General features: G+C 28.9%; 2 protein-coding genes across 2 annotated transcripts; both read right to left on the minus strand.

Annotated features, from left to right (window-relative positions):
• Positions 1-1,567: 1,567 nt before the first annotated feature.
• LOC105617660 lies at positions 1,568-5,512 on the minus strand. Its single transcript, XM_012199217.1, has 4 exons — positions 5,498-5,512; positions 4,483-5,021; positions 3,217-3,947; positions 1,568-2,646 (listed from the first exon to the last, which is right to left on the minus strand). Exons 1-4 carry the CDS (start codon positions 5,510-5,512, stop codon positions 1,568-1,570), a joined length of 2,364 nt encoding a protein of 787 aa, XP_012054607.1.
• A 1,790-nt stretch (positions 5,513-7,302) lies between these two features.
• LOC105617410 (glutamate receptor ionotropic, kainate 1) lies at positions 7,303-13,733 on the minus strand. The gene is made up of 16 exons (XM_012198964.1): positions 13,655-13,733; positions 13,196-13,348; positions 12,784-12,987; positions 11,968-12,134; positions 11,620-11,811; positions 11,224-11,394; positions 10,866-11,063; positions 10,292-10,513; positions 9,830-9,929; positions 9,406-9,583; positions 9,033-9,216; positions 8,745-8,866; positions 8,511-8,658; positions 8,250-8,419; positions 7,817-7,938; positions 7,303-7,586 (listed from the first exon to the last, which is right to left on the minus strand). The coding sequence occupies exons 1-16, from the start codon at positions 13,731-13,733 to the stop codon at positions 7,303-7,305; spliced, it is 2,694 nt and encodes an 897-aa protein (XP_012054354.1).
• Between the last annotated feature and the right edge of the window lie 919 nt (positions 13,734-14,652).

Below are 14,652 nucleotides of genomic sequence, written 5' to 3' on the forward strand. Positions count from 1 at the left end.
GAGAGAGAGAGAGGGGGGGAGAAAAAGAGAGAGAAACCGGTTCTCTATACTACTTTTGGGATTCTAAAAGTTGGAGGAGAAGGCGGATATTAAAAGGGATACGAGCAGCTCCGATGCCGACACTAGCGCGCGCCCGCAGCTACTACAGACCGTCGTCGTTTCGAATCGCTTGGTGCTCAGACCTCGTCGTGACTTTACAGACTGGCACGCAGAGCTGACGATGTGACTCCACGGTCTTACATCTTTACCGATTTGATCGCCGCATTGCGTTGCTCTCGCGCTGGTCTGGTCACCGCGCGCCGACCGTCTTTCGCCGCTCGCCGTCCGCCGCTGCTCGCCAAAATAGCTCGATTCTATTTTAAGATCCTGATATATACAACGTATTTCCTATTATTCATCAGGTATACCAAAAAGTCTCAATCTGCTTGGCATTGATTCACATGAAGATCATTGTATTTTATATATGTATATTAAAAATACGTATATTAAAAATACGTATGTAGACATCAGTATAACTGTCCTTAAAAAAGACATATAATTCCAATTTGGAATTAAATTAATTCTGATTCAAATTCTCTTTTCACGACATACTGATAAATTTTTACTATATTATTTTATAGCTTCTTTTTACAAGATTTTTAGATACAGATTTCGTAGATATTTTTTTTTTTATTCCGAATACAAAATATCAGAAGCCATGAAAAACAGTTTCTGGATTATATAAAATAATTCTAAATTTTAAATATTTTCATGTAAATAAGAAATGGAAATATGAAATAGAGAAATTCATATGAAAAATTGAAAATTACAAACACAAAGATATTAAATTTTAAATATTTCGCTAGCATCATCAAGTCTGTTCTTACTACTAATTTTACAACCGATTTTACTATATGTTCTATAAAAATTATTGCGATATTTAAATTCATGACCTTATGTGATGCAATGTTGTGTAGCAAGTTATAATATGATAAACTGAATGATTACATTGCATCAACAAAAATTCATTTAATTAAAAATATGAAGTTATGTATACTCAAATAAACCTAAATATTATAAACTAAATAACAATGAAAGTATAATTATTATAAGGCTAATATTCTCAAGTACAATGGAAATGTTTAAGCACAGTATCTTGAGAAATTTCTAACTTAAAGATAAAAAATAACCGAATATGTAATGATAAAAGGAAGGATAATGGTGCCAATCCTGGTGAAAATTTTTTCTAAAAATTTCATTTAATTTTTTAGAATGTCCACATATAAATTTCTAAAAGAATTTTTCAGATTATATAATTTTATAACGTTTTAGAAAATTTTTTATATTCTTTTGTACAAATTGGAATATTTTTCAAAAATGTTAAAAAGGTCTACATTTTTTTCTAGAATTCTTTATACATTTTCAAATATTTAAAATTTTTTTCATTCAATGAAATTTCCGAAGAATATCTATAATAAAAAAGTTTAAGGTATTTTTCAGAAATCTTCTAAATTTATAATATTAAATTTACTTAAAAATATGAAATATGAGAACTATTTTCACCAGGAAACAAACACCTCGATACAATTTAGCGCTGATCATGGTCAGAAGCTACAATCTCATCAAACGCTGCTTCATGTTCCGAAGTGGTAAACATGTATGCTGGTAGAGTTAATCTAAGGACCTTGTCGTATTTGGCTTTTGTTTCCGATGTATAATCGTACGGTTCAGCTTCCTTCGTTTCTTCTGCGGTATACGATGCCTCATCGGGATAATCATTGTCCGGCTTCTCCAGTCTAACATATGAATTTTTGCTAGCGGACGTGCTGGGTTCTAAAGACTCTACCGCTTTCGTTTTCGTCGAGCTTGAGGGTTTGAAGTCACTCGGAGCGCGGACTCGGGGCACGGAATCAACTTGAAATTCTTTCGTTTCGTGAAATACGAGCTGATCCTTGTCAGGCTCCTGCCCGGTGACAAAAGCGCATTCCTCTTTTTGAAAACCCTTGTCGTCGATACACTGGTAGCAGGTCATTTTATCGCGCATAATCTTTTTACAATTCGATCGGTCCTCTTTCTGAAACTTCTGCATAAACTCCTCGATTTCGGCCTTCTTTTTCACAGTGTCCAAATATCCAGCGTCTACTTTCTTCCCTTCCGCATCATCCTTAGATGTTGCTTCATCCGTCGATGAAGCTTCGTAAGTTAATCCCGGAACGTATTTGTCATAAGACTTCTTCGTAACTTCAGAACTGTCTGATGAGTGCTCGTCTTCGTGCGGTGTTTGCTCGGATTTCTGTGGATTGCCAAACGAGCTGGATTTACTGTAAGAAAAGAGCTTATCCTTGGGTTGATACGAGTATGAACATTGTTCAAAATCATTGCCTGTTTGCGGATCCTTGCAAACCTTGCACGTCATTGAGTCCTTCTGTAAAGTTTTACAATTATCCTCACTGATATTTTCAGAGTAAGTCTCCGAAACAGGTTTTGAGGAAGATGTCTTTTGGCCATCATAAGATTCAGGATTGCTATTATATGAAGGAAATTGGTAATCACTCGCTTCGGAACTAGAGTAATCGCTGCTATACTCGGGTGAATTGTGAGATGTACCGTCAGAATCATTCGGGACTTCTACTTCTCTGTTGGATTTTCGTGGATAAGTAGAGTGTTCTGATTTATCTAAAAAAATCAGTGTAAATATAATTAAAATATAGCCAATACATTCTCTAAAAAGCTATTAGTAAAAATTTCTGTGATTTATAACTCAAATAACTCTTGTGCTATACACTTCATTTGTTATATTATGCATACGAATGTACTGCAAAACTCGATTTTTTTAAAGAATATAGAAGCATCTTTAATATACTTTCCAAAATTACACAATAACAGAATTTAATCAAAATATATATTCAAAGAACATAATTTTAGGATAAAAAAGTTCCAGTACATTGCATATCATAACTGTATTTATATAAAGCATTTAATAATAATTTTTTCTTACTAGAATTTTAATTCTCAATTTAATACTAAAAATATTAAAAAATTGGAAATTAGAATAACTAAATTAAAATAACTTAATATTAAAATAATTATATAGGATAATTATTAAAAAATAAATGGCTGCATTTAAAGTTAGCCGAGCAGTTGAATGTGATTGATTGACTTTATAACTATATATAAGAATCAATCATGTTTAATCGTTCGTGAAGAATAGGCTACTCTATCAGCTTGAAATCTTACCTATATAATCAGGCGCAGAATTGATACTTTGCGGATAATCAAAAGTCTTTGATTTTTCCGATGCTTGACCCTTGTTTGAGTCCCGACTGTCCTGAGTCGAATCTAAAGTCTTATCCGGATATCCAAAGGTTTTTGATCTGCTGTATTTATATAATTTATCGCTGGGTTGATAATTATAAGTGCATTTCTCATAAGTACCGCCTGTCTTAGAATCCTTGCACACTGTACAGGATTTGGAATCCTTTTGTATCTGTTTACAATCTGATGAAGGAGCATCCTTCACTTCATCCTGTTCATTCACTGTCGAAGCCTTCTTGGAATAATCCTCGCTAGGATAAGAATATTCACGAGATTCAGTGCTTGGACTATGATCTTTTTGGTGATCAGACGCTTCAAAATTAGAAACTTCGGAATGAGAAGTTAACTCGGGACGTTGTTCATTGTTGTCATTTTCCTCACTTTTCTCAGGTTTTCCAAATGTGCTGGATTTGACGTAAGAGTATGCTTTCTCATGTGGCTGCTTTACATACGAGCACTGCTCATATTTGCCATTGGTCTTAGCGTCTTTGCACACCATACACACCATAGAATCTTTTACAATTTTATCGCATTTTTCTCCCTTGTTTTCATATGCAGCTGGCACGTCATGAGTAGCATCAGTAAAATACTCATCAGTAAATCGGTAAGGATTTCGTATTTTTCCGTAACCATTATTTTCTTCGTAATTGGATCTGCGATAATAAATAATAATAATGACATCGTAGCATGTAGTGAGAAAATTATATAATCTGCACAAATTTTATTTTAATTGGTGCAACTTTGTGATATTATTTTTCTTTTTAGAAAAAATAAATTAAAATAGAAAGATTATAATAAATTTCTTTTTAATATTTTTGTTTAAAATTATTTTCTTCTTTTTAAATCTATTTAAAAATATTTCCTAAAATATTTCCTTAAATATTCTTTAAATAATTCAAAGTTATCTAGCTGTATCATTTTTAAATCTTTTGAATTAAAAAGAAACGTTATTTTTTCGCGTTCAATTGAAGTACGTCTCACTTTTTCCTTTTTTGAAAAATATATCTATAGTTCGAACAATGGATAAAAAAACGTATTATACGATCGTATAAACATGAATATTAAAATTATTAAAATTGCCTCTCTTTAAAGTATAAATATTAAGTTTTAACAAACTTTCAATAAATTGGCGAATGTGATATTTCTATTTGTGATATTTCTATTCGAAGAATACTTTAATATCGCTACCTTCGATATCTGAATTTAGTAGGTGCGGGTAAATAATTTTCCACCTTCATATTAGCGGATACACTCTCTTCTGGATGACTGCTATATAAACAACGTTCATACGTGGATTTAGTTTTTGGATCCTTGCAATTGTAACAAGTTGTAACGCCTTTCCTTGGTTCACCATCCTTTCCAATTGATTTCACCTTAATTTCTTGACAGTTCGCTACTCCTAAGTCAGGAGTCAATTCCTTGTACTTTGTAGAATCTTTATTAGAGAACACATAAAATGGAATTTTTTTCAAGTATTTTTCTTCAATAGGTTCTTTCTTCATAGTAACGGGAAAAGATTCAGATGGGCTTCCAAAACGATCTATAGATCGATCTTTATTCAATTCATAAAAACTGTAACCAGGCAAAATCTCGGAAGGAGCACTCTCATAAAAGTCATATTGGTTATTCCAAGAATGCGATGTGCTCTCTGATGGACCCCAATTTTTCAAACGTTCATAATTTGCACTTACATAACAAGTAATTAGAGCTGATAGCGTTAAATATATCTGCAAATGTATAAGAAAATATTTATTTATTTATTTAAACACAATAGCAATATTAATTTTGTTTAATATAACAATAATATATGCCTATTAGATATTACAATGTAGAATATCCTTCAAAAAAATAATCCTTGTATTTTACCTTTATTTTAAATAAATTACAGCTTTTGATATTCTTTATAGCATTGAGGCTTTAGAGCTTTGAGATCATATAGAGATCAAAATTTACTTGAAACAAGAAATAGAAAATAATTTAAACATTTTTACAGTTTAATTTTTAATTGTATTTTATATAAAGTTTAGATAAAGATTTTTTTAAAGAAAAAATGTTTACAAAGATCTAAAATCAATTGTTTCAAAATAGAATGAGTATACAATATTATTACACGTATTACAAGCAAAGAAATATTAATATTAATACAATTAGTTAAATGCAGTATTGAATTAATGTTCTATCTAAACGTTTCTCTTTCACTGACCTTGCAGCAAGTCATTTTCGAAGACCATCAATCATTTAATACCCGAATAGATTTGTATTTTCAATTCCAATAGGATAACCACAATCTACATCACTTTCTCATCAAGTGATCGTATCTTCGTGTAAAATGCCTTTATATTGACTCGTAGTAAATAACAGATATTCCCTACCTAGCATAAGCCTTTATTCTTTTGTTGGAAAAATTCACGAACCGTGACGCGCTCCAATCGAAGTGATCGAAACAATCGACCGATTACCTAAACTACTTTTGCTTTTATTTACGTAACTCGGAGTGAGCGTTTACGACGAAAACTAGTGAAAATAATGAGATTGTAGGACATGCACAATTACATCAATGGAAAAAGAAAGACAGAATAATATATAACTTTTACTGATAATAAATTCATAATCATAGCCGTTACTTTAAGGTATTTATATATTGTATTAGTATACATTTTGATAATTTAAAATGTTTAATAACACAAGAAAATTACAGCTCTGCATAAATTTATCAATATGAATGAAGTGAAGAATTATAATTGATTTAATATTTATTCGCTTAAGAATAAAATTACAAATTTATTATTTATCAGCAATATCATATTATAAATGTCATACTATAAATATATTAGACTTAAATAGCATTTTTTTCGAAATTTTAAACAGAATACTAAAATAATGTAAAAATAATATTAAAATAATAAAAATGTTTCAAATTGTTAAATGAATATCATCGTTTTTGCTCTATTTACGCTCAGGAAGCAAAACTATATACAATGTGAAAGTGAATTCGAAGATCAATGACCGCGCGTATTATTGTAAATATTTCCGTTCCAATGCAATCGTTGTAAAAAAATATATATAATGTATTCCACACCTAAGATATTATATTAGTTATATTTTTCTTCTTCATAACAAATCTATTGAAGATAATAAAATTTTATTTGCTATTTTAATATTTGCTGGATCTTTTTACGTGATATAAAGATTACCGCAGATTTTCTTCGATAAAAAGAGAGAAGGAATAAATATCCTTATCTTAAATAAAATTATATGTTTTCTTTATGTTCGAATCAATTTCTTTCGTTATTCGCTCTATGAAAATATTAAAGTAATCATTATTTAAAGAGTGACAATTTTAGAAGATATTTTATATTTTATTTTGATAAAATATGAAATTTTTTGTAAAATATTTTAATTTTAATATTTTGTATGTAAAATAATAAAAATAAAAATAAGATATCAGAGAACATTAAAATTAAAATTAATTTTGTCACTATCCTTAATTAACAGTCTGAAAAAGAAAAAATAAATATAACACATTGCGTATTCATTTATTTTTGTAATAGTAATATAAATATTTTAAAAACGTATTGTACATCTTTTTTTAGTAAATGTGCGTATATTATTTATTACTTAACGTGAATTAATTTAATAATCCTAATCAATAACAGTTAATTAATATTAAGGTATTTATTTGTCAGCATGGAACAGTCTCCCAAAAATTTGTATAAATATAATTTTAAGAATTTTATGTTATACAAATATAATCAATCATTTAATTCTAATTTCTGCATGATACTTTATTAATTAAGAATAATCTTATAATAAAACAATATTGTCTAAAAATAATTATCTTTTGACAAATACACCATAATGCGCCTTAAACTCTACGTATATTGACCTTTGTGATAAACTCTAAGTATTAAAAGTGATTGTGAAAAGGAAAAAACTCTGAAAAACACATAGGGATTAACCAGAAATGATTTGCGAGTTCGTAATATATAGATCATCATTGAAAATGGTTTACTCCTTAAAAGGGAAATTTCGTGGATAGACAGAGATGTGTGAAACACGCGGCGTGTGATTAAGTTGTTTGCCGAAAACTGCATCAGTAGGCGCGGGCTTCATTCGAAGCTTTGATGCAATTTTTTGCATGATGATTTTATCATTCTCAATATCTTTAATTGTCTTTTTGTTATTCTGTTTTCCTTTCTGAGAGTTGTTGCGTTTACGATAGTAAAGAACTTCACCGGCTAAAGTAATCATCGCCAGTGCCAATCCAAACAAAGTTGCAATAAATACACCTCCTATAGAAATATTAATTAAATATAAAATTTGAATCAATTAAAAAAAAATAACCTAAATACATTAATACTTCAATAGCAAATTGAAACATTGTTATATAATTACATTTATATACATACATATGTATGTGTATATATATATATATATATATATATATTAATTTTTTTCTATATATATTAGGTATATTTACATAACATCTAAATTTAGTGATGTATAAGAAATAATAACAAACCTAAACTCTCCAACGTAATTCCCTCATTATCATCGGAATTTGGACATTGAGATTTTAATGTCTGATTCCAATACTTGGCTGCTAATGTCTCAAAATATCTGTCTTTTTGTAAATCCAGTATTCTAAAAATAATATTATTGATATTACATATTTATCGTCTAAGTGACGATCATAAAATGACAATCTTTGCTACTTAATCCATTTCATTCCAATATAATTACTAAAAACTTTTTGCTATTTAAATGCTTAATGCGCTATACATTTATTGTTTCAAAATATTTATAATTGCATAAAAACTTACGAATTAAAAAAATGTCACACATTTAAACACACATACAATACTTTGCTATAATTCTAATGATAATCGATAGTATCTTAATTGGGAATCGAGTGAATTAAGCATAATAGAAAAGAGAAAAGAAATAAATCAAACTTTCTGCTTATTTCTTCTTGTAAATGACTGCCTTGCTGTACGGCAATAGCATACGGTTGCTCGGCAAATACTTCGCCTACTTCCGTTAAATTGCAGTTCTTCGTTACTTCATATTTTATCTCCGACGAATCATGAATAAACGCAAATTCGGCCTCTTCGCTTTCTATCACCTGAAAAATATCATATATTTCAACTAAACATTTACTATTGCATTTCACAATTTCTCAACATTTTTTCTCTTCTTCTACTTTTTTCTTGTACCTTTCTAAAACCATCTTCGGTAGACTTGACTGGTCCCACTTGAGTAATAGCTTGTAGAATATGACCGTATTGTTCCTTTATTGGATAATCCCAGACACGATATTCTACTTGATCGCTGGTGCTATTTAGTGTAATTTCTTTCCATACTCTACAAACAAATAATATAAAATATGCATAACATTGCCGATGACCTTAATAACGTTTCATTTAAAAAATGGTATATATTTTACATACGTATATAGCTTTTCCTCGGCATTTTTCATGTTTTGGAAATATTGATGAGCACTAGAATTGGTTAGAACGGTATAATTTATACGTGATTGCCTAGCCAATTGTTCCAATGATTGTACAGGTGACTATGTAATGAAATAAAATACGTATATTAGTATATGAGAGAAATGATATGTCTTACAGAATATTAATATTTTTAATAATACTCTCCAAATAAAATAAAATAAAAAAAAGAAAAACAAAAATTTTCATTGAATATATTAGATGTGGGAAATAATAAAAGAGACATACTTGCATTCTTTCCACAGTAAGGAAAGCAGCTAAATTTGCAGTAAAAGTCGCGAGCATCAGTACAACGAATAGCCAATAAGCTGCAACCAAAGTTCTGCTTGATAATGCTTTTGGAGCTTCACCACCACCTTGTGGCGTAAAAGATGTCAGTGCGAACCAAAAGCTCTCTTTCAATGTAAATTCTCTAAAAAAATTTGTCTGTTAGATTCAACCAAAAGAAGAAAACAGGTAAAATTTTTTGATAAAAAATTAAATTGCTATCTACTACATACATACAATGAAATATATTCAACACATACGAAGTAATCGCTTGTATGTAGTTTACAATATAATAGAACTCGCAGCAAAAAGGAATATATTATTAGATACGTACCGACAAGGATAGGGATAAAGTCGTTTATTGTTCCTTGCACTGTATGGTGAATATTTATCTAATATCCAAATCATAATACCGGTCAAAGTTAACGCTCCTACTATACTAAGCCAGACTTCATGTCTCAATACTGTCATGAATTTAAATAGAGATGTTTTACGGATTGGCTTTCTCATTACTTGAAAACAAAAATTAACATAAATTATTTTTTTCATATTAAATTATCATTTACATGCATATTTAGCTAAAAAAACTTGTCTCACAGATTGAATAAAATAAAAAAAATATATATAAAAAATTGAATAAGAATTGAGATAAACTATTGTAAAAAGAATATAAATGTTTATTAAAATTTATATTCTATTTGCTGGTAGCATTCATATAAAATATAATATGTAATATAAAAAAGATTTAAATTGCATACCGATTAATATACCGGACTGTTCGAAATAGGGTGCAACAAAATCAATAACTTCTTCTCGCTCTGATGTCATTGTTAAAGACGCCACAGCAATATCAGTTTCCTATTATTAAACAAATTTACTTGCTACAGTCAGAAAATATTATCAAGCTACTTTAATTTTTAAAACTTTTTGCGGACACTCCAAAACTAATTAATGCTAAAATTTAAAACTAATTAATGTTAAAATTTTTAATCCTTAAAAGAAACTGATTGCAAAGATTGAGATTAATAAAATTTTTAATATTATATTATTTCATATTGCTACAGTGTGGCATAATAAAACAGAATAAGAAAGAAAAAAATTAAGGCAATTAATTGCAACGAATGATTAAAAGTTATATTAAAATAAAATAAAATATCGTGGTAAATGTGAAAAACATTTTGAAAATATACAGAATATTTTGAGAAAATATTTAAACATACTCCTTTAGCCAGATCACCTATCAGACCGCTCCATTCACCATTAGACAATTTTTTGCCAAACTCTAGATCTTCAGGAATAACAAGATCATAATCGAATTGCATCTCCTCGGATAATTTTTGAATAAAATCTATACAGTAACCTTCCCAAATTTCTTTTCCATCCTCGTTACGCATGTCTTGACCCGTCACTGGATCTTTCTTAATTACAGACCATGGTATTGACTATTAATCAGATTAATTAAGGCAACATTAGATCAACTTTTACAAGTTGTGTTTCTTACTATTAGCGAAATAGGTAAAACGCTAATATGAATATGAAAAATATTTTTCGCATGAATAAAATTTCAATTTAATTTATACATACAATTGGAAGAGTTAATTAATTGCTAAATTAACTTGATAATTAATTTTAATTTAAATAAAATTGACGACTTAACAATGCACTTAATTGTTATTTAAAATTACAAAATACATTTACAATCACTTTGTAATTATTTATTCGATAAATTTTCGTTTAACGTTGATTTTTCGTTTAATAAAACGAAACAAAGTTTTAGCGAAATGTGGTTCTTACCGGTGCCGTTCCAATCCGGAAGAATCGCTTGGCTGGTTCTATTTTCCTCCCATCGGCTTCTTTAATTTTTGTACGTCTCGTCCAAGTTGCGAGCGCATCTACAAAACCATGACTAACCATTTGTAACTCGATCTCCGCTTTGTAAGTGATCATAGCCTTCTCTGACCAATATTCGAAAGTATCGTTACTGTCCAATCTCTAGAACGTAAATAAATAAACTTATTTAAGTACACATTGTTAATTACTTTTGAATTTTCATCTTGAAAATGCTTTAATTGCTAATATAAATATAAACATAGTATAAGTCAGATATGTTTTATTTTCTTAATGGATATTTAATTACTTCGATAGTACTTACTGTCATTAAAATCTTGTTGAATGTTTCCATTGTGATGTTCGAAGTTGAAGTGGAATTAACTGGTTTATCACACTGACCTGTCTTTGCAGCTACACTTACACCTCCTCTTTGAACATCACTCATCAAGCTTACGATCAAGCCAATCAAACGTTTGAAGTAGTGCGGGAATATCTAACATAACATAATTCTTTTTAATTAATTTTTTATAAACGCTTATTAGGAACAACTTCGATCTTAATAAGTTATTAATAAAAAAATATATATAAAAGAGCTCTCTTTTATTTCCAAATAAATATTATATTAATTTTCTTTCATATTTACTAGATAATAAATTCTTTTGTATAAAACGATAGAGATATTCAAATTTCATAAAAAATTAATTTTATTAAAACTGACCTTAAAATTTGGAGGACATGTGCAAGATACATCGCCCATTAAACGACAACAAATGTCAGTCTTCATATTAAGAACGGTAAATGAAACATTTAACTGAAGATCACCGGTAATATAACGAAATTCGTTATAATTATTGTCTGTAAATACTAAATTCCAGATACCTTCTCTTTTAACGAGTCCTCCTCCAATAGCCTGAAATATTGCTTTAACTTTATACCTATTTACGATTAAACATTAAAAAATTTAAGTCTTAAAGATTTAAAGTACGTACAAATGTTTAATTAACATATATTAAAGTGTTAAAAATAAATAGTATACGTGCTAAAATCGATGATATTTATCTCTCACCGTTTTAAATAGTTCTTCCATTTTCGCTGTGCTAGCATAAATTACATAATAAGACGGTGATGGTCGCATACCCCGTATTTTCGCTACAGTTCTTTCTGTCAATTCGTCGATGACCACCAATCTAATTATCGAATTTCCGATAAGATAATAAAGGCTCTGATTTAACTCTAAAATCATTACGCATCAATCTAATTAATTAACATTAACGAACTATTATAAAAATTATGCTATGTCCACATTTTTCATTTTAACAATAATTTAACAACAAACAATTTTTTTCTCTCAACAATTTTTTTTCTCAAATCTGAAGAGAAAGGGTGATTATTACTGATTTTTTTATGTTAAACATAATTGTTGGGAACATCAAAATATTGTGTAGTGAAGGAATAACTTTAAGAAATTTAAGATTAAAAAACTATAAAAAAAGTTATATTTAAAAAATCCATCATTTCATAGCTAAGATATTCAGAAAAAAACTATCAAATAAAACAAGTTTATTATAAAAATTAAGATTTATACGATTTTCGTGAATAAGTATAAGAGTTATTAAGTATACACATTGCAGAAAAGTTTTAGATTAAACTATTGGAAACCGATTTACTAAATATTAAACCTATTGTTTCTGAAGTGATAAAAAGCCTAAATTGTAAAAAAAATTATTTTTTTAACATTTTTTTATTGAACTTCGGTGTTTACAAAAATACTATGGAATGTAGTTATATATGGATATAATGCATAGATACAATAAATCAAATCATGCAAAATATTCATTGTATAGTAAGAGTGAACAATAGTGAACTATTAATATTTGCGCACCTCTTTCATCTTCAAAAATTAAGCCAACATCGGTTGCGTTTTTCATAATCAAAAGATCATCAATCGCTTGAACATACGGACTTATACTGCAATCGCCACGTTTGTATATTATTCCTCTTTCGTCCGCAATATTTCGTAATTTATCCCAACCAGTCCACGTCATATCCAGTATGATACTTATTCCTTTATATAGAATGGCACAGACTGTCACAAAAATGAAGAACATTTTTTAACTTTGTATAACTTGCCTCGTTATAAAAGACTCGTTATAAAAGTTTCTATTATTGCTTTCCTAAGAGCAATAATAAAAACAGTACTTTACATAATATGCATAAATGCATAAATAGCATCTCGAAAGATCGGACAACGTATAATATTTTCAAATTTAAATGTACATAGATGTATAACATACCTGTCTTGAAACTTGCATCTACATTCTCGCGATTTACTGTGACAATAGAAACATCAACAGTAATCATGTCATTAGCAAAATTTCGTTCTGCCTCTGGAACCGCGTCGTTTAAAATACCCAAAATAGATGAATCGGATTCTTCTATTACGACCACTTAGAAATAGGAAAAAAAATGTCAGGCTCATTATCATATCGGGATTATTACTATTATTCAGTTTTATTAATATTTATAGATCATACTGTTTTAAAATTGTTATTTCATATGAAATAGATATACCTTGTACAGAGCTAAGCACTCACTTAGATTAACGTTGTAAGTAAAAACAAAAATTATCTAATATCGAGAATTACGATTTTATCAAACATAATATTAATAATTGCATTATCGATATTTGAAAAAGAAAAATAAGAAAAGATATCGCATTTGTATCCCTGCGAGTAAATTTTTTGTATACTTACTCAAATTCATTGGCGTTTGACAAAGCACAAATGGCAAAAAGAAAATGAGGATCAATATGAACGACATTCTCCTTGACATAGCGAAATTGATTAAGGTCGCACGAATGAACAAGGAATATTTTTGCTTCGTTTCAGATAGTAGGTGCCAGAACAATATGATATGAACGGCATGGCACAATAAAGCGATGATGGTTACGCCTGCGCCGATGTCAGTGGCACGACAATTTGCTTATGAATATTATATATCAATACCATCGAATCTCTCATGAATCCCTTTTTCCTGCTCAGCACGACTATTGGCCGTCGGATCATTGATTTATCGCGGTACGTAAAGTCGCGTGTACAATTCAGCGTCAGGATCATTGCGTATAAGAAAACGAAAACGACAAATTCATCATTCATATATATCTCTTAGGAGCCACTGTATTGTATCGAATGCATAACCAGTAATTTCACTTTTCTACAATTCACAAAAAAGATTTCGTTATCTCTATTATTATCAAATACGTTTTTTAATTACCTAATACGTTTTTTCTAATATATTTATATCCCTCTAGTATGTTATTATAAATTTTATGTTATTATAAATAATAGCGTCATTTAAATCATATTAATTGAAAGCAATTGAGTACAATTATTGTCAATTAAATATCGACTATCCTCATTTATCATAATCGATATTATATCAACAGTAATTAAAAAGCAGCAACAGCAATTTAAAAATGCGAAGATAACGACTAAGACACTATTGATCTATAAAAAACATTACAATTAATTTTACGCGATATAATTTTTATAATTTTTTATTATATTCAGAACTTTGAAAATAATTCAAATACTAAAAGTTGACTATTTTAGAACATTTTACTTTGTTTTTGCAAAAAAAATAATTGAAAAAATCGATAAATTGCGTCACCAAAGTCATTAAAATTGTATACAATATGTGTCATTGACTTAATTCTATTCTAATTATTGTAATAACTATATATCTAATTAAA

The sequence above is a fragment of the Atta cephalotes genome (genome assembly GCF_000143395.1).
Source record: "Atta cephalotes unplaced genomic scaffold scaffold00013, whole genome shotgun sequence".
NCBI classification, from domain to species: Eukaryota; Metazoa; Arthropoda; class Insecta; order Hymenoptera; family Formicidae; genus Atta; species Atta cephalotes.